The sequence below is a fragment of the Gekko japonicus genome, unplaced genomic scaffold (assembly GCF_001447785.1).
Source record: "Gekko japonicus isolate JY-2015 unplaced genomic scaffold, Gekko_japonicus_V1.1 scaffold68, whole genome shotgun sequence".
NCBI lineage: Eukaryota > Metazoa > Chordata > Lepidosauria > Squamata > Gekkonidae > Gekko > Gekko japonicus.
This window is the reverse complement of record NW_015169175.1, coordinates 322,402-345,241: the sequence shown is the minus strand read 5'-3', so window position 1 is coordinate 345,241 and position 22,840 is coordinate 322,402. Positions and strand designations below refer to the sequence as shown.

The following is a 22,840-nucleotide window of genomic DNA, read 5'->3' as shown; positions in this document are numbered from 1 at the left end:
TTTCTTCTAGTGAAAAGGCCTTCATTCTAAGACAAAGTAAATAAACGTTTGTGACTTAGACAAGGGTACTATTCAGCAGTTCTGTTTTGTTTTAAATCACACTCTTGGTTTTGGTTGGACAGAAAAGTATTCAAAGGAAAATTATTTCTGGGTCCAACTTTTGTAGGGACTTTCCACACAGATATCTGCTTCATGGCCTTCCACTGTGTTTTCAGCTGTATAAACTGAAGGGTGCAGCATTTTAAAATAATGAACAATATTGATTCTCAGTGATCATCTAGTAGTGACAAGCTGACTTGATTATACGTTGAGCAGAAACTACCCTCCATATGAAGGCCTTGTTCAATTTCCTGAGAAGAAAAACTAGCACAGAGATATTATGAAACTAGTGCTGTTATGAAAGAGGGTGGTGGCAGGGAGGGGGAAATAGACAGACACAGAGACCACACTTTGTTAATAGGCATGTATTACGAGTAAAGAAAGGGATAGCATATGATTTGAGTGTGTATGATGTGAGTGTGTGTAAGGAAGATTTGGATATGAACTGAGAGTGTGTCTGCTAGAACAACTGTGTAATTCTGATTCTTTTCAAACTGCCTTTGTATTCTGTTTTAGTAACTGGTTGCTAATGGATTTTTTCTGTCCTTTCAGACAGACCCATTTTAGTAACCGGCTGCTAGCAGAATTTATTTACATGTTCATACAAAGCCACTTGCGTCAAGTCAGCAAAGTGTGGTTGAGCCACTTTTGAGGGAAACTGCTTTTTTCTATTTTCATCCCCTTCATTGTGCTTTTGAATCACTGTGGTGTGCTGTTTAAAATGTCCACTCCATTGAGTAAATGCATCTCAGTAGTGCCGCTATTGCATTGAAGTGCTATAGCGGTATAGCACTATAGCACTCACCTTAGACCATTTTTTAAAAGTCAGAGGAAGATCGTACAGTGAAAAAGGGAGGGTGGAAAGTGGCACTGTTTGAAATAACCATAGTGCTTCAGAGACAGCTCATTAATGGAAGGATATTTGCTGTATAAAACCCCTGTCCCTGTACTGCTTTACTCGAAATTGAGCCAACAATGAATAACATCCAGTTTAGAACGGTAATGTGAAAAGGGCCTCTTTGTGGAAAGCTAAGGAGGTGAATGCAGTGACTCTTTAATTTTTAAAGGGATTGCAGTTCATGTATGGAACCAAATGACAGTGATGTAATTGTCCAGCACTGATGTTTGGCTGTGTAAATATTCCAGTCATACATATTCTCCTTGCTCACCAGAAAACATTGGCAAGGTAGGTTTGACTTCCAACCTTGTCTCCCAAAAGGCAGTTTAATTTACATGCTCCCTGGAGAAATGGAAACCATGTTTGATGTTTGTGCTCTCCAGTGTCACTTTGACCGGCCAATATTTAGTGAAAAGTGCCAGTATATTCACTTAGAGAGTGAACTGAGGTGACTAACTGGTATTTTAAAATAACAGCTTCTCTGGACAGTTTGTTAGCATAGGAAATGAGGAAACTTTAAGAAACATGTTAGAAACCTCAATGACATCATAATCTTGGACTCAATGACTTTCTTGAGAAGCAGTAAGAACCCTCCAATGACAAAATACCATGACTAACCACTGATTCGCACAACTGCTTTTAGTCTTAATTTTTCCATATAAAATACATACTTGTCCACTAGACTGAAAATAGTATTGGCAGAATGTTCAAAAGAGGAAATATTTCAAATCATTTTCAAAATCTTAATAGGCTCTTCTTCTTGGGTGTAACAAGTTTCCTGTGAAGCAGCAAAATCCCCCAACAAAATGGCATGATTGAGGGTTAATTTTCCTTCTGTGGTAACCTTTTCCCCCAACTAGACTGAACGTAATATGGCAGAAAGGTCATCAACCGTACGCCAAAATTTGAGAGTACTACTGTACTTATAATGGCAAACTCAGATGATACCTTTTCCACTGCAACATTTATTATTTTATTTATAAAATGTTTAGACTCTCTTCCATTATAAAATATATTCAAAATGATCATCAAATTGAAATGAGCTAAAATGAAACTGAAGCTCAAATACTTCACCAAATGAGAAGGGAGCACTCACTGGAGAAGACCCTGATGCTGGGAAAGATTGAAGGTCAAAGAAGGCGGGGACGGCAAAGGATGAGATGGTTAGACAGTGTCATAGATGCAACGAACATGAAATTGAGCAAACTTCAGAGGACGGCAGAAGACCAGAATGCCTGGCGTGATCTGGTCCATGGGGTTGCGAAGAGTCGGACTCGACTGTGCGACTGAACAACAACAAAAAACGAAAGACATGCAAAACATTATCCAGGACAGCTTTTAAAAAAACCCAAACTAAATCAGAAGCATAAAAAAAGACAAAGTAACAAAACTAAGGCGGCGGTCACACGGGCAGGAAACTGCGGGTGGGGAGCGTGGCTATTTGCCCCGGGGCAACAAACCTCGCGGCAGCGGGATCAGACGTCCCGGAGAGGTTCCGGCGAGGTCCCGTGGATAAGGTGGAGGTGCCGATCACACCAGCATCCGCACCTCCAGAGAGAGCCGATGGGAAGGGGATGGAAGGAGCCACCCCTTTGGGAGGGCCGTGCACTGCCCACTCTGGGCAGGGTCTGTGGGCCGCTCACAAGGAGGGGAGGGGGGGAGTAACCCGCCGGGTCCCCCCTCCCCACCAGCATCCCGCCTGCCCTCCCTCCCTCCCCCCGCGACACGCGGCTCTCTCTGCCTGGCTGCTGCCGCGCACTCCCATTGCAGCCCCCCTCGACCATAACGATGCCGGGTGCCTTTGTGCGCATGTGCTGTTGAGGGCTTCGGGAGGCATGGGGGGGGAACCACCCGGCGCGCGCCGGATGCCACGGAAGCCCGGCAGGGACGCGATCAGGCGCCCGCCCTTGCTGCGCAGTTCCCGGAAACTAGTACCTCGGAGGTACTAGTTTTTTACTGCGCAGCTTCGGACGGTAGCCATGGAACAGCCACCGGAGCTCTACGCTCCCCAGATGTTGCAGTGAGATCGCGCCCGGAAACTCCGTCTCTCTTCCATCCCTCTTGCGTGCCTAATGTTCCGTGTGACCGCGGCCTGAGTTTGCTTTTCAACAATTTTTAAAGAGCTTTTTAAATGGAAAGTCTGCCATTATATACCAAGGCACACTATTGGTTCCATGGTACTGGGGACCCTTAAACAAAGCATATTTAATGGACCCTATTAATCAGGAACATGCAGAGTATGCGTATGGGAGAATCCACTTATACTGTCTTTAACCTTCACAATGACCAATTAGAGAGGGCCTACTGAGGCAGTGGACCATTTTTTCCCCCTCATTAGGGTCCTGGTGTGTGGCCAAGCTTGCCACCTTCTTTAGCCAGAGCTAGTGAAATACCTGGATTTCCTTCGAACAGTTGATGCACCTTAACATTTTTATTGGACGTATTTTTGATTGTTGTGTATTGTTGTATAGAAAATCAGTAAATAAATTAAAAAAAAAAAAGAAGGGGGGGGGATTGGATTTATACCCTGCCCTTCACTCGGAGTCTCAGAGCAGCTTACAAACTCCTTTCCGTTCCCCTCCCCACAGCAGATACCCTGTGAGGTAGGTGGGGCTGAGAGAGCTCTTTCAAGAACTGCCCTTTCAAGGACAGCTCTTGTCAGAACTATGGCTTGCCCAAGGTCATCCAGCAGCTGCAAGTGGAGGAGTGGGGAATCAAACCTGGTTCTCCCAGATTAGAGTCCGCACACTTAACCACTACACCAAACTCGCAGGGGCCGTGGTGCCCACGGGCACCATGTTTGGGACCCCTGATCTAGGCTATCCCCCCCATACCTATGGCCTGTTTTGTGAAACTTTAAACTTTTAACAACATTCTGTGGAGGAGATTTCCCTGAAGCCTGAAGTATAGGAATGTTTATCACATACTTGCAGTGAAGAGTCGGACTCGGGGGTGTGGCATATGCTAATGAGTTATGCTAATGAGTTCCCCTAGCTCTTTTTCTACGAAATGACCCCTGGCTGCAATCATTGAGGCAATAGTTACCCTTACCCATCCGTTCAAGGAATCTGCATTAGACTTCTGCTTGCAGTTTCTGTTTGTGCTGCTCCATGGGGTTCGGATGGTGGAAGGAAAAAGGGGGTCATCACTATTTGACCAGCAGTAGCCATGGCTGGGGGGGGGGCTGCTAGTCACTCTAGAAATTTGGCTGTCTTTGCTCCCTGTTTCCCCTATTTGCATGTGGAGTTATGTTGGCAAGATATCGCGGTGACATTCTGTCGTCATAACCCTTTCTACACTGTTCATACTTACCCTGTGCCCCCTGTTTGGGAGACACTGCTAGCAGCTGTTGAGGTAGACTGTATAATCCTTCCATCCCTGGTTGGGTAGAGAATCCAGGTTGGTGTTTGGGTCCTGAGGTGAAACACCTGTTCTGAACAGGTGTTACCAATATTGCTATAACGGTGTGTCATTTCAGACAGAACCGTTTTAGAACCGGTTCCCTACTGGAATATATTTGTAATTTCAGACACAAACACTTTGGCCCCGTTTAGGAAACGGGGCTGAAGCATTTTACCTGTCAACCACTTCCAAGTAGTCTTCAGTTTCCTCTCCCAGTTCCGATGTGCTTTTTCCTGCCGTTTTTTGCCCGCGCGGGCGATCTCCAGCTTTTTAAAAAACATTTGCTTTATAGCGTTATAGCGCTATAACGCTATAACGGAACAGCATTATATCTACCCCATCGGAGTGCCTGGAGTGTTTTGTTGTACTGCTATAGTGCTATAGCGCTCTAAAGCGATTTTTTTAAAAAAAATAGCCGGAGATCGCCCGCACGGGCGAAAAACGGCAGGGAAAAAGTTGTGCAGTCTGAAATGGCAAACCGCTTCAGATCCACCTCTTTACCAGAAGGGGAAAGCCATGTGTGAAATGGCAGCCCGTTTCTTCTTCTCCTTGGCTGTTTGTGCAAAGTCTCTCTTTGAATCTTGGCCAACAGTATAGCCTTTTATCTGTTTCACTTGACACTCCAGCTATGGCTGTTCCTTGAAAACCATGCCTTGGGCCACAGGGATCTTTGCTCTGGTCGCATCTATGTTTGATAACTGCAATACACTCTGTGGTATTGCTTTTGAAGACAGTCCAGAAACTTCAGCTGGTCCAAAGTATGGCAGCCAGATTGATGTTAGAGACATGGAACAGGGATCTTGTCATCCCTGTGCTGAAAAATTTCCATTGGCTCCTCATCTCTTACCATGCCTAAACATCTGGGTTGCCAGTCTCCAGGTAGGACCTGCAGATCCCATGGAATTGTAACTATCTCCATACCATCATTTCCTCTGGAGAAAATGGCTGCTATGGAGGGTGGACTCTGTGGCATTAGACCTCACTGAGGTCCATCCCCTCCCCAAACTCTCCCTTCCCCAGGCTGTACCCCAAAATCTCTAAGAATTTCCAGCCTGGAACTGGCAACCCAACTGGAATAGCAGAAGGACTGCCTTATCTCGTATTGTCCTCCTGTCTTCCAAGCGCTGAGAACTTTACTGTCTGAAAACTTCAAATCATGGCTTACGATTCTGCTGTTTGCCCATGGGAGTGGCTTCCTAGAGCATCTAGTACAGTTCTGAATATTCTTTTCTTAGGAAGCTATGACTGCAAAGATCTTTATTGTGCTGTTCTAATCAACATGTACAATTTTTTAACATTTAAAGAGTGCAAATGTGCTTTAGGAACTGGCATACAGCAGCCTTTAAAGAGGGAGAGAGAGAGAGAGAGAGAGAGAGAGAGAGAGAGAGAGAGAGAGAGGGGATGACTCTCCCTTTGACTGGTCTGTGGTTCTCCAGCAGCAATCAAGGCAGTCTCTGTCATGCCAAGTATAATTAAAAAATAGGCTGCTGAACACATTTCATGGCTGATTTGTTCTGGGAAGAATGCTGACCTTTGGAATGGGGCCTGGGAGAACTGGTCAGGTCTGGCCCTGTTTTCTTTTAGGATGCTGCATTTTATTTTGGATGGCATCTTTGTTTAATGTGTACATAGTTTCAGAGAGAGCTGTTGCTATTTTTTGCCTGGCTGGCTGGCTGTTTGCACCCATCTCTGAATCAGTTGGATGTATTTAAACGAATAAACCAAACAGGAAAAAAATAGGCAATTCTACATACATTGACTTGGAAATAAGTCCCCTTGTATACAGTAAGAGCTCTTAAGCCTATATAGGCTTGAGTACCCATTCACCTAGTTTTAATGGATATTCAGCATATTTCTTCATGCATCATTTTTTGCCCTACTGCATTTATGCTATTGCTAATCACCATGATACCGAGTCACTGCTCTCTGGCCTTTTGTTTTGGCACCTACTTAATCAGCTCCTTTGGAGCAACAGGTGTTGCTAGGGATGACCCTTTGATCTTCTTCTGTGTGTTAAGTTGCTGGTCCTTGGAGCAGCTTCTAATCTTACTATTATTCCATATTAACAGCATTAGGTTCCAAATATGTCTTCTATTTAAGGCTCTGTGAGGGTACCCTGGGCTCTGCGAAATGTCTAATTATGCGCCAAATAACTCAAATTTCAAAGAGAAATGTATTCATTTGTTTTATTACCAGGATTTGGGCATTCAAAGAGTCTTTGTTGACAAGTAGGGGGCACAGACCCAAACCTGATCCAAAGTCCGGGCTGGACTTTGCCTGGTTCGGAGTTCATGAGCCAAGGCTCAGGGAACGTTACGTGACTTCCCCCAAACACTCACCGAAGCTCGGTTTGGCTCTGTCAGCTAGGCTGCCATATGGTTTATAGGCGTAGGGTTCGCCTGCCTAACCTGTGTACAAGTTGGTGCCACATTCCTTCCCTCTTGCTTCTCGTTATCGCTGACCTTGTATTCCTGCCTGTGTAGTGTCTCCACTTTAATTAACTGTGAGACTAGTTTCGTTTCTCAGCCGCGACCATCCGTTATTCTTTCCTGCCCGTGGGAAATGGGCCGATTGGCTCACAGGTGGTGGTGGGGGGACCTGTTGAATCCTCTATATGCTTGTTCTATATTCGTCATTCCTAACAGTGACCATGTTACTGCAACCATAGTACTAACAATAAAGTTAAACCTTTCTTGGAAGTGTGTGCTCTGTTGTTTGGCTGTGGGTCCTGACAGGGTCACGTGTTCGGCATTTCACTTCCGGGTGGCATTGGGCCCTGCCCCCAGCGTGCCCATGTCATCCGGAAGGGACGCAAGCACATCACCAACATGCTTGTGTATCACTTCTGGGTAACGCTGGCACACCGGGGGCAGGGCTCAATGCCACCTGGAAGTGATGCAAGCGCACCGGAGGTCGGGCCTGATGCCACCTAAACTGGTTCAGTTCGGGTGGTTTTTTTGCTCGGGGGTTTGGTTCGGGGCCACCCAGTTTGCAAGCCCAGGACCGAACTGGGCTTTCCAAGTCTCAGTGTGCCCATCCCTATTGACAAGGACTGGAGGGATACAGTAAAAGTAATGGATGAAGATAAAGGCTAGAATGGAGGACACTTGCGGCCCAAATCTAAGACTCCAATGGGGAGGGGCTGTGGTTTAGTGGCAAGGGCCTCTGCTTTGTATGCAGAAGCTCCCAGCTTCAATCCCTGGCATCTCCAGTTGAAAGGACCAGGCAGTAAGTGATGTGAAGTACCTTTGCCTGAGATCCCAGAGAGCCACTGGGTAGACAGTACTGACCTTGATGAACCAAGGGTCTGATTCAGTATAAGGCAGCTCCTTATGTGTTCTTGTGTAATGCTGATGTATCTCCAAGACACAAAGGTGTAAGGATTAGTTACCATCTTAAACTCTTTTGAGGTTAGGTTTAGGACAGAGCAGATGGGACACTTTCGTATATGAAGGACAAACTGCTGGTCAGAGTAATGCAAGTGTTGTCCAGTGGGAGTCCTATCCAGTCTTTTCTCTGGTTTCTGAGATGTCACATCATAATCCACACATGCTTTGCATTTTTATTTCCCTTTTCCTCCAAGAAGATGAAGAATTTCTGCACTGTATGCCTGCAGGTCATGCCTTGGGATCTTATTTTAGATAATTTGATTTGCAGTGTTGGCTAGTTTGTACAATTTGGTCTGGTTTTGCTACTTGCAGTATGGGCAAGGACACTGAAGTCTCACTATTGGATACACACTAAATTTTACTCTGATGGAAGTGGATCAGTTTCTCCTTCCTATCTTGCATCCGCTTCCTGTGTTTTGTGTGTGTGTGTGTGTTCCATGGAATTGCAAAATACTCAGAGCCATGGATGTGGGAAAGCTCATTGTGCTAAAGAAATATACTCTCGTGTTCTTGGCTGTAGCTTGACTTATTCTACATCTACGGATTTTCCATAATTGAGAAATCAGTTTTGCTCTATAGCTTACTAAGGTCAACAGGGCACTTAACAGATCTTGAACTTTACTGTCTTGTTAGGTGGTTTCATGACGGTCTGACTCGTCATGCAGCAGAGGCTCTTCTTCTTTCCAATGGCAGTGACGGGAGTTACCTCTTGCGGAAGAGCAATGGCAAGACCAATCTGTTTTCTCTCTCAGTAAGGTAAAGTATGTTGATGCGGAATCCAGGGGTCAGCTGTGTTAAGCTGCGGCAGGAAGAGACTTGTGGTACCTTAAAGACAAATAGAGGCATAAGCTTTTGATCAGGGGAAGTGGGCGCTAGTCCTCAAAAGCTTATGTTGCAATTAATAGATGCCACAAGCTAGCTTGTTGTTTTTATGAGTTCTTGGTGTCATGTTCTCGGGACAGCAGAAGTCTACTCTGTGTTAATTACCTGAAACAACATCACCCTGGTATTCGTATTCATAAACATGAATTTAAATACCCGTACAATGTACCAAAAAGTGGGGAGAAACAGCTATTTAGCCACTGATTTGCTATCCTGATGGTTAATACACACAGGTGAATAAAGATTGCTTCCATACTGAGGTTTTGCTCTGGTTTGGCATATAAATAAATTGGAGCAGATTTTTTTTTTTGAGCATCCACAACACCATCATTTGATCTTTCACATCCCAAAGTTTTCTGCTGCTTTGTCCCAATCTTCTCCAAACCTGGCTTGACATGATCTTTGGAGAAGGGCTGTAGTCAAAGTGTGTTTTCATGCTGTGTGGGTCAGAAGGCACACATTTTTTTCTGTTCCTTCCCACACTGGTGGCTTTTTCCTTGACCCATGACTGTTATTCCTCCTCTGCCACTGGAGAGCTTTTTTGACTTCAAAAAAATAAGAAATTGTTATATGGCTACAGTGTTATGCGTATGTAACTGCCCTCTGAGGGAATAATGTTTGTGGGGGGGCTGAGTCAAGTAATGTGTGTGGGAAACCACCATGTGGATGCTTTATTGCTGCTGTGAGTGTTCACGGAGGCAATGAGATCTCCAGAATTGGGCTAGCCTGGACCATAGGAGGTCATGGCAAACCCTACTATGTCTGTGTAAAGTGCCATCAAGTCACAGCTGACTTATGGCGACCCCAGCAATGGGCTTTCAAGGCAAGTGAGGAGCAGAGATGGTTTGCCATTGCTTTTCTCTGCAGAGTCTTCCTTGGTGGTTTCCCATCACGGTACTGCTTAGCTTCTGAGATCTGATGAAATTGGGCTATACCATCCAGCCTTCCCCCTCAAACCCTACTGTTGTTGTTGTTCAGTCGCACAGTCGAGTCCGACTCTTCGCGACCCCATGGACCAGATCCCGCCAGGCCCTCCTGTCTTCCGCCGTCCTCTGAAGTTTGCTCAATAAACCCTACTGTAGAGTCATCTAAATATAGAAACTAAACACCATCTTCATCAATCAATACTTAACATGTTGATAAGAACATTTAAGATGGTATATTATTCAGCAATTGGCGATTGTTTAAATGTTTTGAATGTTTTAACAGTGTTAAATGTTAAGTTTTAAATGTTTTAACTGTATATGAATCTTGGCACATTGTGCCAGGCAATGTGAGCCGCCCTGAGCCTGCTTGCGGGGAGGGCGGGTTATAAATATAATGAATAAATAAATAAATATATTTTGGCCCCGGTCACACGGCAAAGTTGCCGCAGGAGAGGCACGGGAGTCCCGCGGATTTTCCGGGCGCGATCACATCCCAACATCTGGGAAGCGCAGTGCACCCGCGACGAACCCATGGCTCCCTGCCGAAGGTGCGGATTAAAAAACTAGTACTTACGAGGTACTAGTTTCTGGAAATCGCGGGCCAAGGGCGGGCGTCTGATTGCGTTTCCTACAGCGTATGCGCACAAAGAGCGATTCCTAGTGTGATCGCGTGGTGCAGCTTCTGTGCCGCACTGCAGGATACCTGTCTGGTCGACATCTCCCCCCTAACCACGGGACCACGACTGGGACGTGTGCTCGGGCAGCTGCGCGTTAGTTTCTTCCGGGGCAATTAGCCACGCCTCCCCGCCCACGATATCCGGCCCGTGTTACCGGGGCCTTTATATGTATATTTCCCACCAAATTACAATCATGTGATATGGCCAAAGTTAAGTACTTCTAAGTTTGTTTCAATGCTTGGTAGATTTAGACTCATGCTTATATTAAATCAGTAGAGCATAGAAGCGCTTAGAAGTTTCACTTCGGCAGAACTGTACTCTTAAAAAACACTGTTCCTTGGTAACACCTAAGTAGAGCAGGATCTTATTATTTAGTATCAGTTCTGACCTTCAGAAGGTTATGTAAATTTGCTGAGTTATTTCGGGCAAAAATATGCAAATTAAAACATCCTCTGGTCTATGATATATTTCTTATCAGGCCTACAGACCTGAACAAAGCTCTGTGTATGAAACAATAGAAGCTGAAAGTGGGCTTTTGCTGATAGTGAACTCTTCTGATAATTAGCAAACTCCTGTGAAGGGGTGGATGAGGGCTTAGAAAGGGGCCTCATATGATGCAGGGAAACAGAAGGTGAAGACTTACATATCTTCTGTCTCAGAAGATCTCATCCAGTTCAGGCCAGAACACACAGTGTCAGGATGGGGGCCAGCTAGGGTTGCCAGTTCTGGGTGGGGAAATAGCTGGAGATTTTGGGGGCAGTGCCTGGGGAGGGGAAGGACCTCAGTAGAGTACAATGCCCCTAGAATCCTCCCTCCAGAGAAGCCATTTTCTCCAGGGGAACTGATCTTGGTCGTCTGGAGATCAACTGTAATAGCAGGAAATCTCCAGACTCTGGTTAGCAGCCCTAAGGCAGGCTTTAGCCCCAACTTTCATGCTATCCCTCACTTACAGTCTTTCTCCATATATGTGAATGACAGCCTTATGTTTATAAAAGATGAAGTAAAAAATGTACAGAAAGAATAGGAGCAAACTACTCTTAAAGAAAAAGTAGTCAGTTCACTTGGCCACAATTTTTAAGACCAGGGAATTAGGAAGGTGTCGCAGAATCAGTTGCCACCCTAGATCACACCTATTTTTTAATATTTATTTTATTTTATTTATTATTCGTATTTATATCCCACCATCCCACGAATGGGCTCAGGGCGGGTAACATCATATTATAATGAATACAATTAAAATGTTAAACACAGTATAAAACATTAAAATTTCAGTACTTTCTTTATTTTTGTTCCAGAGCAAAAGATTCTGTCAAACATTTTCATGTGGAGTACAATGGATCTTCATTCAAGTTCGGTTTTAATGAATTTTCAAGCTTGAAAGACTTGATTAATCATTTTGCCAATCAGCCCTTAATTGGAAGTGAGACAGGTAGGTGACATTTGTTTTAATATTTGTACATTCAGATGTACCTCTACGCTAGTCCGCTCCTCTCCCTTCTCTTAGGCTATGGCTGCACCAGAACCTACCTGCTGTAGTTCTTCATGTTTTATTGTATATCAGGTGAACCCTGATGGTCCCTCAGCATTCCACTCCTGCACTTCCCTTGTCACAAATTAGATATTTATCACATAACTAATATTCTAGAAGGATAGTGATTGTGGCCATATTTGTTTCACGTTATGAATAAGACAAAAAAGATGTCATTAATCTGATTGTTAGATAGATCAAATGTCTGAGCTTCAAAGATTATTTCCTTCTGCCATTACATTTACTAAAAGAGCAGTTCTTAATCTAGTAATAAGTTTGCTCAGCTCTTAGGGTTGGATCGAACCAGCTTCAGTCCTGTTTAATCTCACCCAGTTCCCCTTCTGATTATAGTCCCTCTCCTAACATAACTTTGCCCATTATTTGCATAGACCTTTGGTAGGACTCCCCCCCCCGTTCTCCATTGGAAACGCTGGTTGGATCCAACTCACAGGAACAGTTTGAGTCACACTGAACAATTGAAAAAAGCAGCCTTTCTATGTGCATGTTTGATTTTGACTGGGAAAATGGTGGGAAAGTATCAGGAAAATATAAAATATTTATTTAATTAATATATAGGCTGTTTTTCTACTTCCCCAAAACAGTATACCAGTAAAACAAAGACATTCATAAACCTGAGTAAAAATAATTAAACCAATAAAGACTGAATAACAAACAAAAAAGTCAACATTAACAGCAGCCACACAGCAATTAAAAGCAGGCACAAAATCCCATAAAAATCAAATATATCCAAATAAAATAGCATAGATCACATTCAACCATTAAAAGTCTTGGGGAATAAACATGGTCTTAATCTGCCTGTGAAATTATAGTGATATAAGCACCATCTGTGATTCATCTAGAAAAAGTGGTCTGCAGATGGAGAGCCATCACTGAAAGTGCCCTCTCTGCCGCCCACCTGATCTCTGAGGATGGAGTCACCTAGAGACAGGCCTCTGTTGCAGATGTCAGCATTCCGGAAGCTTCAACCCCCCATACAAATAATGTGGCCCTAGTTAGGGATAAACAGCTGTGTAAACCGCTCAGAGACCCTTTGGGGTCAGAGCGGTATATAAGTCGAAAATTAAATACATTTTTAAAAATACAATAAAAAGAAGGCAGCTCTTCGAGAACCCCAGTTCCAAGCTGTTTAGGGCTTCTAAGGATCAAAATCAGTGTGCCGTGCCTTCTTTCTCAAAATATAATGGCTGCAGGCATTTAAAGCATTTATTTAAAAATGAGCACGTCAGAAGATTGAGAAACATGGGCTTCCTGCATAAAGTATAGCTGGGTTCTTCAGGGAGGACAAGGAATGGAGGATGAGAAAAAAGCCCTTTGAAAACAGTGTATGTCACTTTACTCATTGAGAACTCTGGCTTCCTTAATAAACACTGGCAAATTATATACTACTAAGAATGCTTCTCTGCTAGCCCTGTGCAGACACTACGGCTGCAATTCTACAAACACTTTCCTCTGAATAAAATGGGAGTAAATATGCTTAGAATTGTTACTTATGTTAAGGTGCTCTCCAGGCTCTGGTATCCTTGGTTTCTCTGTCTGAACACTTCAGAGTTCGTTAAACTGTGATATCTAGGGTTTCCATGTCCCCCCGACCACCAGCAGGGGATGGGGCCCATAGGTTGCCAGATCCAGATTGGGGAACTCCTGGAGATTTGGGGTTGGAGCCTGGGGAGGACAGGGACCTCACAAGGGTACAATGCCATAGAGTCCACCCTCCAAAGCATCCATTTTCTTCAAGGGATGTGATTTCTGTAGTCTAGAGATGAGCTGTAATTCCAGGGGGTGGTCCCTAGGTCCCACCTGGAGGCTGGCATCTCATATAGCACAATTGTTAGTGTAATTTTTACGGGCATTATTCCATATCACCTTTGAGGAGAAAAGATTAATGGTTTCTTTTTCAGTTTAAGTATTTGAGTTTGAATACATTATCTCAGATTTTTAAAGGTTGAGAGCGAGGGTTCTGATTTGTTTTTTTAAAGCCTGACTGGTGTCCAGGTCAGAAATGTTTCAATCTCTTTGAAGTATCATATCTATTTCCTGACATGAGTGTCAAAACAGCATTGATGTGGCCCCAATTGACTTACTGCGCTGCAACTCGAGCTCTGTTGTTAAACGGTACTTAAATAGGTTTGTTACTTAACACAAGAGGTGCCCCACGTCTTTTTGATAGACAGCTACCGCTTAGAACAGGTCTGGAAAAAGAAGAAAGGATCCAATTATCAACCACTTACATGACAAATAAGCCATATGGAGCTGACATTTAAGAGCGCTCAAGTACCTGACCATCTGAGAGGGGGACAGACAGTCAAAAGCCATGATCACTCCCGAATCATTCATACTTGGATACTTCTGCGGCTTTGGATAAGAGGGCATTTTTCAGGAACTGGATCCCTACACGTCCACACTGCTTGGTCACAAGCTCCCTTAGCCCTCTGCCTTGTTTTCTAGGAATGGCTCTGGCACTGTGGTAGACCTCAGATGTCAACCTTTTGAGTGCTGTCTTGCCAGATGAAGGATCAGATGGGGCATTCAAATCAATGGAGTATCTTAACATGCCACAACTCCATCCAAACTGTGCTATTCAGTTGTTTTGCTCCTCCATATTCACAAGGCCCAGAGGTCAGAATGTGATTTGTGAGGACCCACTTTTCTGTAGTTAAAATATAATATTTTTGACCTTTCCTTACAGCAGAGGAGGAACAATTGTATGCTGCGTGCCCTACCGATTCCCTCTCAAGGTTTCCAACATTGATTTCTCTTTTAAAAAATAATATCGTGCCACAAAACATGGGCTTAGATCCAGTGCAGTGTTTCCACAGATGGAAGGGTTTCTATCTGTGGAGTTTGACCTTCTCACCTCCTTCCTCCCATGGCCGCCCAAAATGCCGACTGAAATGCTGCACTCAGCACTCAGGGAAGGTGCATTTGGGGCTACGGAGGGACGGGGAAGCAAGAAAATCATGCTCTGTGGATGGAAATAATTCCATCTGTGGAAATGCTCTGTTGGATCCGTTCCATGATGCTGAACAATTTAGGCCCCGTAGGGACTGATGCTGAGGTACTGTGGAAAGTTCATGGCCTTGCTGAATGCCCATTAGTTTCATTGAGAAAAGTGAACAAGATGTTACTCATAGACTGCATCCTCAGCAGCCAGTTCACACACTTACATACAATGTAATAGTAGTTATGTTTTAATATTTTGAGGAATCTTGCAAGCTATTGTGGGTTCCTGCCCTTGCCCCCCACCATCTGCTACATCCATTAACAGTTAAAGACCTGGTGCTATATGATATCAGCAAACATGATCTCCAGCGTTGAATGATAGGATCGCCTAGTGGCTTACCAACTCCCTAATCAGATTCTGCCTGCTCTGTGAAACTCCTTTCATGTGCCCAAAATGGACAGTGCAGGAGGCTGCAAAATAGGTGTGAAACTTCACAATGTCAGTGAACTTGTGTCCTCCCATGTTCCTTTCCTATGTGGAGCAATGCACAGGAAGAGGAGTTGGCAGAGACAGTTGCCGGTTTCGTATGCAAGGGGCCAGAATGGCACGAAACCTGAGGGATACAAGCTGGCTTATTGGATGAAAGCCCAAGGTCCTTCCTTTGTCCCATTAGAATCCCCAAAATGGTTTATTAATTTGCAGGAGGTGAAGCTGTTCATGAAACAGTTTCTTGTCAGAAGCATTGTTTGACTATAATTATAATAGCTACCATTTTGCTGACGCAGAGAGGATATAAATGCAGATATTGGTGAAGCAGATCCTTCTCCGTCCATCCATCCATCCAGCCAGCCAGCTAGCCGTCCGTCCGTCCGTCTGTCTGAAGAAGTATAAGCCAATGTCAGACTATTTTAACTAAAACAGCCTCCCCTGCTTTGCTCTGGCCAATGGAAGTTTTTCTTTTAGAAGAAGAAAGGAAGAAGTCTCATAGTTTCTGTTTAAAAAAAGACCCTGCAATGTTCTCTTGTAGATCTCCCTTGGGAGGGAGGTCATAACCAAGCAGCAGCTATTCAGAATGTGACACTGTACACCCTTCCTGTTTGTATCTGACACATAATAGATGATAATTTTTGTAAGGTGCCCTCCTTAGCCTTGTGGACCTCAAGGGTTCTTATGAGCCCTTTAACCACAGCTCACAGTAAGCCTTCAGTGAAGTTAAATTCAAGTCGAATTTGGAATTATATTTAAGACATAATGCATTGGACCCCACCAGCTTTTCCACGTAAAGAGGAAGGGGTATCTTTTTTGATCACCAAAAATACAGTGTTGGAGATCATAGGAAAAAGGCATATGAGATGGAGGCTGTAATAAGGTGGGGAATTGGGAAAGATCGAGTACAAAGGCTGGCTAGATCGAACCCGTTTATTCTTCATGAAATGCAAGTTCCTCTTTACACAGCAGTCCTATTTTGCTTCTGCCTACCCCATGATAAGCAGTGTGGAATCATGAGTCTCAATAGTTTCACCATATCTTCAGAAGGACTGGTAGAGATCTGACCTGGGGATAAAAAATGTGAAAGACAGAATCTCTGTTTTCCTTTATTTAGGCACTCTGATTGTACTGAAACACCCGTACCCTAAGAAAGTGGAAGAACCTTCTATTTATGAATCTGTGCGTGTTCACACAGCAATGCAGACAGGAAAAACAGAAATTGATCTTGTCCCCAGTGCTCCATCGGTGAGTTACTGTTCTGTTGCTGGATTGGATAGAATACTGGCTGGACCAGTAAAGGCTATTTATTTCTTAGTATGGGAAATGTGATGTACCTTACAGTCATTCCACAGGTGGAAGTGGTTCTTCCTTTTCCTTCTCCCAGCAGCCTCTCCTGACCTTCAATCCCTCAAAGGCATTGTTGGGGAGATCCAGGGTACTAAAATCGAGATGGACCGGGGGCTACAGATCAGCCTCAGTCAGCAACCCACCTACAATAATGGGATAGTGACACTTTCCTGCCTTCTAGGGTTCTCGTTAGTATGTGAAATGCTCTGAGCACTCAGAAATTCTGTGTATTACTAAGTATAGTCTTTTTAAAGCTTAGCTAGGTTTATATTCTTTGTAGAGCAAGTATTGCCTTTGCTTGTGGTTGGGACTTTAAAATCACCCCTTTGTTCCCCTATGTTATTAATGGTCATTACTTGACTTTTGGTACTTGCAAAGGTGCAGGTTGTAGGGGAAGTGAAATAAGAGCACCTTGTTAGGCTTTATAATGGTGGAGGCATCCTTGGGTCCAACCCAGGGATGCTGTCACATCCGGTTTGGCCTTAAAATACAGGAATCTGTTGGCCAAAAAGGCTTAATTACCATCTAGGGCCATCTTACTGCAAGGAAAAAAAAAGTTTTAATTGTATTGGGAAATTAGTTAAAAGGTAACCTCTTACATTCTTGGAAAGCTCTGAAAGACTCTCACAGGATAACCAAGAGCCCCTCAACAGGGTGAAGTTAATGGAATGCCTTATATGTTTACCTTCTGTGCAGGCAAAGAGCTGATACTCTTGCCAGAAATATGATAACACAGTTATAAAAACAGAGTGAGCAACAGTGAAGTGAAAAGCTGTACTTTGCTTTACGTCAGTAATACGGTTTTGTAATGACTCGTTATCGGTTTACTTGTCCTTGTCCTCTGCTATTCCCTCCCCCACCTCCTCCCAACGTGTAAACCTTTATCTCTTTCTCTGCAGCTCGGAACAAAAGAAGGCTATCTGACCAAACAAGGCAAAATAGTTAAGGTAAGAGATACCACAGGTGACTTCTGCCCAGACTATAAAGCCAAATTGTTAGGGCACATGCACAGCTGGAGGCAACACAGGGGAAATGTATATGGAATTGGGAAAGTAGGTTCTGAAATATCAAGTTCTGGTTTGTTTTCATTTTCTGGTTTGTCCTCCAAGGAGCTCAGGGTTGTGTATGTGGTTTCCTTCCTTCTCCTCCATTTTATGCTCACAATAACTAACTGAAATAGAATAGTCTGGCAGTGGAGTAAGTCCAGTCCCAAACACTGAGGGACATTCATGGCTGAGTGGAGGTGTAAACCTGAATCCCTCAAGTTCAAGTCCAACACACTAACTACTACACTACTCCGGTTCTTCCATGCATAGAACTTTAAGGGAGGGGGGAGAAATACAGAGAGCAAATGGAGTTCCAACCACAACTGCTTTCTCACCAGTGTTACCAATAATTCTCTGTAATGTGTGTAATATTTCTGAGGATATTTGCCCTATGAAGAGTTATGTATACTCTTAAACGAATTTTACTGCAGTTTCTGCTATTGATAGACTGCTACTGATAAGATCGCTGTAGCTCGGCTGCGGCCCAATTTTTCCCAGTCTAGAATTACGGAATATGTAATTGCTGCTATGCCCAACGTTTAACAGTTTTAACTGTTTTTATTAATATTTATTTTAATTGCTTACTGTTTATAAATTATTGTTGTAACCCACCCTGAGCACGTTCGTGGGAAGGGCGGGATATAAATAAATAAATAAATAAATAAATAAAAATAATTTGTTTATTTATGTATATATTTATACCCCATTTTCCTCCCCAATGGAGGCCCAAAGCAGTTTACAACACTGTTCTCCTGTCCTCCATTTTACCCCGCAACAACAGCCCTCTAAGTTAGGTAAGCCTGCCCAAGGACACCCAATGCACTTCCGTGGCAGAATGGGGATTTGAACCCGGGTCTCTGAGATCCTAGTCTAGCACTCTAACTACTATACCACGCTGGCTCTCCAGAGTGAACTAACTTCCTGTTGTTTACGTATGAAACAATACAATACATCTTTCAACTGATTGGCCATTGAATGGTGAGAGATGTGCACATCTGATATGCTGTCCCCCTAGGTCTGTTGACCATCACATTTAAATTTAGGATTAAATACAGGCCCAGATTTGGTATTTGAGCAGCAGTAGAGATTTGTTTTGGGCTTTTCTGCTTTTTAAAATCTTCAGGCTGCTTATTTAAACAGTTGTCTTTCTTTTTAGATTTTATAAAAAATATAAAATCCAGAGGTCTCACCTTCCCTTTCTTGTGGGGTTTTATTCTTTCAGAACTGGAAAACTAGGTGGTTTACATTGCATAGGAATGAGCTGAAATATTATAAAGACCAGACGGTGAGTGAGAATATTGCATTTAAAGTATGTTCTGGATAACAATCTTTGTTGTAGGTAAACCTGGTCGTTAAAAAACATTGGGGTCCAGTAGTCAAGGGATGGCAATTCTGGAGATTGCCATTTAAACCCAGGGTTGCCAACAGGCCTAGAGAAAAATGTCTTGTCCCTTTTCTAGAGGTTTAATGGTATATTATTTACCAGGAAAATACCATGAAAAGCCTCCATACCATGAAAAGTATCAGCTGTCCATTTCCACACATTAAACCTCTTTCCTTTCATACTTCTAGAACATTCCTGGCTTCCGCCTACCACATGGTTTACATATACTCTGGGAAGTGCAGGCATTTCTATCCATTTCTTGTCAGTTAACATGGAGAGTGGGTTGACGGGGGTAACACAAGAGTAGCTTGATTAGATAACAGACTGCTCTTCCCTGCATCTGAATCCACTAGGGTTACTAATGCTGTAGAGTCCACCCTCCAAAGCAGCAATTTTCTCCAGGGGCACTGCTTAGGGTTGCCAGCTCCAGGTTGGGAAATACCTGGAGGTTTGGGGGGGGGGTGGACCCTAAGGAGGGCAGGGTTTGGAGAAGGGAGGAGAGGAGAAGGACTTCAATGGGGTATAATGCCATAGAGTCCACCTTCCAAAGTGGCCATTTTCTCCAGGTGAACTGATCTCTGTTGCCTGGAGATCAGTTGTAATAGCAGGAGATCTCCAGCCACCACCTGGAGGTTGGCAACGCTAGAACTGGACAACAGTTCCCTTGGAGAAATGGCTGCTTTGGAGGGTGGACTGTATGGCATTATACCCCACTGAGTTCCCTGCTGTTTCCAATCCCATGCTCCATAGGTTTCAGCCCCAAATCTCCAGGAATTTCCCAACCCATACTTGGCAACCCCATAGAGCTGGCCAGCTCTGCCTGAGTGGGTGTGCCCAAAGCTGTGACTTGGATGGGTGCCCCACAGGGCTTCCCCAGGCCCCCCTTGCCCTCTGGCTTCCTAGACAATAGTCTAGTACCAGGTAGTGGGCAGTTTGCCTCTGGCTACAGATAATAGTGGCCTGTGTTCCAGCACAACGTTGCATTTTTACTCTTCAATTAAACATATGAAATTAGCTCAGTAATTTCCAGGTGGATTCAGGGCCATTTCACAAGACATGTAACCCAAAATAAATGTCCCTGCTGTATATATAAGTCCTATAGTTTTGTCCTCCATGAGAAAATGTTCATAGGTCTTCTTTTGTCACATATATAGGTAATTGGAAACCACATTTGGTGACAGTGCAGATATATCCATCAATTGCAAGCTGTATATTTCTTGTGGTATTCACCCAGTTCCCTACATGGAAGTGATTTCCAGTCACACAAATTCAGAGTTACTGGGCTGGGAGAGGAGGAATTTTAAAAAAATAGTTAAAATTTCTGGAAGTACATATGCACAGGAAACATACAAAGATGGATATCGAAGCAAAAAAACATACAAAACTGTAATTTTATAAAATGAGGCAGTCATGGCCTTATCTCTTCCTTGGCATTTTTATTTTGGGAATCTGAGGTTCTGATCGTTTAAGAAAAAAGAATGATTATTTCAAAAACAAACTTATTTTCAAGTCCACAGAGCCAATCAGAGCACTAGACTTAACAGAATGCACAGCAGTGCAGTTTGACTATTCACAGGATAAAGTCAATTGCTTTTGGTAAGTTGTGGCCTAATAAATATAGAGGTCTTTTTCTCTCTTTCTGCGTGTGTGTGTCTGTCTTCAAGCTTGTCCCCAGAAATCTCATGAATCATCATGTATAAAAAGAATTTATTAACAGAGGACTGTGAGCCACCCTGAGCCTGCATTGCGGGGAGGGCGGGGTGTAAATGTGATTAATAAAAAAATAAATAAATGCTTTGGGGAATATATTGTCGAAGGCTTTCACGGCCGGAGTTCATTAGTTGTAGATTTTCCATGCTGTATGGCCGTGGTCTTGGCATTGTAGGACCTGACATTTCACCAGCAGCTGTGACTGGCATCCTCAGAGGTATAACACAGAAAACACTGTGTCAGTGTTTCTGGCAAAATGTCAGGTACCACAATGCCAAGACCACGGCCATACAGTCCGAAAAATCTACAACAGCTTTGGGGAATGTTCACCTTTCCGATAGCTTGCAGTGCCGTCCCAGTTTGCCCCATTTGAATACTGCAGAGAAATCTTCTTGTTTGTTCTCCTCTAAACAGCCTTCTGCAAACAGACCCCACCAACCCCTTCCTGACTGTGGGCTAGCTTTGTTGTCTTCTATCTGTGCTGGTTCATATGTTGGAAGTGACATGTTGGTTGTGTGTCTTATGCATTTCCCTTTATAGGTACACATTTATTTGTAGGGAGCCTTGGCCATTTGCGAATATCTGAAGCATCTACCCATGTCAAACTCCTACCCAGAATGTGCTTTGAAATACGTTAAGTGTTTAGCATGTAAGATATGGATTTAAGCCAAAAGTATAAATAACAACCCAGCAAAAGTTGATTATAACTACAGTAAATCCTGTTTGAATCCCTTGGGCTTAAGTGAGTTAACTTCCCACAGTCCACCCCTTCTGGTGTCTCACACATGCCTTTCGTTTCTCTCTCATACCTAACTGGAGTCTGGCAGCCTTTTTCATTTAACACAGCCTTCTATTTACTAAACTTAAAGAGACAGTCCTCTTCTTCAAAAAAAGAACAAGACAAATAACAATTTTTGTAAAATAAGATATTTATAACTAAGACGGCAAGGAGAGAGTCCAGACTTCTCCCTTCTGGCATTAATTTTCCATTGGCAAATTTCCCTCCCCCTTTTATTTATTTATCAGTAAATAAGAATGTATTAAAATGTGATTCCCCATGTTCATACCCACGTCAGGAGCCTGCCGTCTCATACACCCACCTCATTCTGGAATGGGGATGAGTACTTAGTCATGAATTCAGTTGAACGGGCCTGAAAAGTATAATGCCACCCTTAGACTATTCTTAATATAGTTTAGCTTGATTGTTTCCTCCAGTTTGTCTACTACTCACACTTCCTCCCCTCTAGTGGTCCGTCTCTGTTGGTTAGCTAGTTGGGCCACGTACACCATTGTGACTAAGGCTTCTGGCTCACTGGAGAGGTTTGAGCAGCTCTCTTTCTGCCTTTAGCTTCAGTTTCATTTGCAAAATGGGATACAAAGATTGCCTTTCTGTTTTCAGTCACAAGGCAACATGCTGGTCCTTCCCACTAAGGCTCTAAAGGACTTGGGGCTGGGGTACATGAAGGACTGGCTCCTCCTGTACTGTCCAGCTCACTAGGTTAAGATTTACCTCCCAAACTATAAGATTTGCTTCCTAATCTTCTCTCTGTGCCCCCAGCTGCAGAGGTGAGGTGGGCGGCGACTAGAAACAGGGCCTTTTCAGTGGTGGCACCTCACCCTTTTGACTTCCATCCTCTTTTGAGTCTCACCTGATGCCTACCATACTATCAGCTATCAGGATGAAACATTTATGTTGACTTAGTTTTTTACCTAAAGGTTTCTAAAAACCTTCAGGTCTGTTTTATGGATGATTTAGGGCATTCAGTGGTTGTTTTGTGCCAATGGTTTGTTTTTAATGGCTTGTTCCTTTTCATATTGGTAATTTATGTTGTTTGTTATTTTATGGTGTTATTTTTACTTGTAAGCCCCCTGCAGCAGGACTATGGAGCAATGGCCTACAAAATTCCTAAATAACTAAATACAACTATTGGTTGTTTATGAAATAATGTCTTTATTATTATTTTTGAACAGTTTAGTATTCCCAGTGAGGACATATTATCTCTACGCAAAGACTGGAGTAGAAGCAGATGAGTGGATTAAGATATTGCAGTGGAAACTGGTAAGGAAATGGCTGTGTCACAAGATTCAGTGAGCATTACTT

General features: G+C 43.5%; 1 protein-coding gene across 1 annotated transcript in view; it reads left to right on the top strand.

Annotated features, from left to right (window-relative positions):
- The first annotated feature begins 5,047 nt into the window (after positions 1 to 5,047).
- Positions 5,048 to 22,840, top strand: part of DAPP1 (dual adaptor of phosphotyrosine and 3-phosphoinositides) — a 20,509-nt gene continuing 2,716 nt past the window's right edge. Inside the window, exons 1-8 of the mRNA XM_015415960.1 lie at positions 5,048 to 5,157; positions 8,422 to 8,544; positions 11,569 to 11,702; positions 16,367 to 16,497; positions 17,499 to 17,546; positions 18,868 to 18,930; positions 20,540 to 20,625; positions 22,711 to 22,798. Coding sequence (XP_015271446.1) covers positions 5,048 to 5,157; positions 8,422 to 8,544; positions 11,569 to 11,702; positions 16,367 to 16,497; positions 17,499 to 17,546; positions 18,868 to 18,930; positions 20,540 to 20,625; positions 22,711 to 22,798 — 783 coding nt within the window. The remainder of the gene's footprint in view (positions 5,158 to 8,421; positions 8,545 to 11,568; positions 11,703 to 16,366; positions 16,498 to 17,498; positions 17,547 to 18,867; positions 18,931 to 20,539; positions 20,626 to 22,710; positions 22,799 to 22,840) is intronic.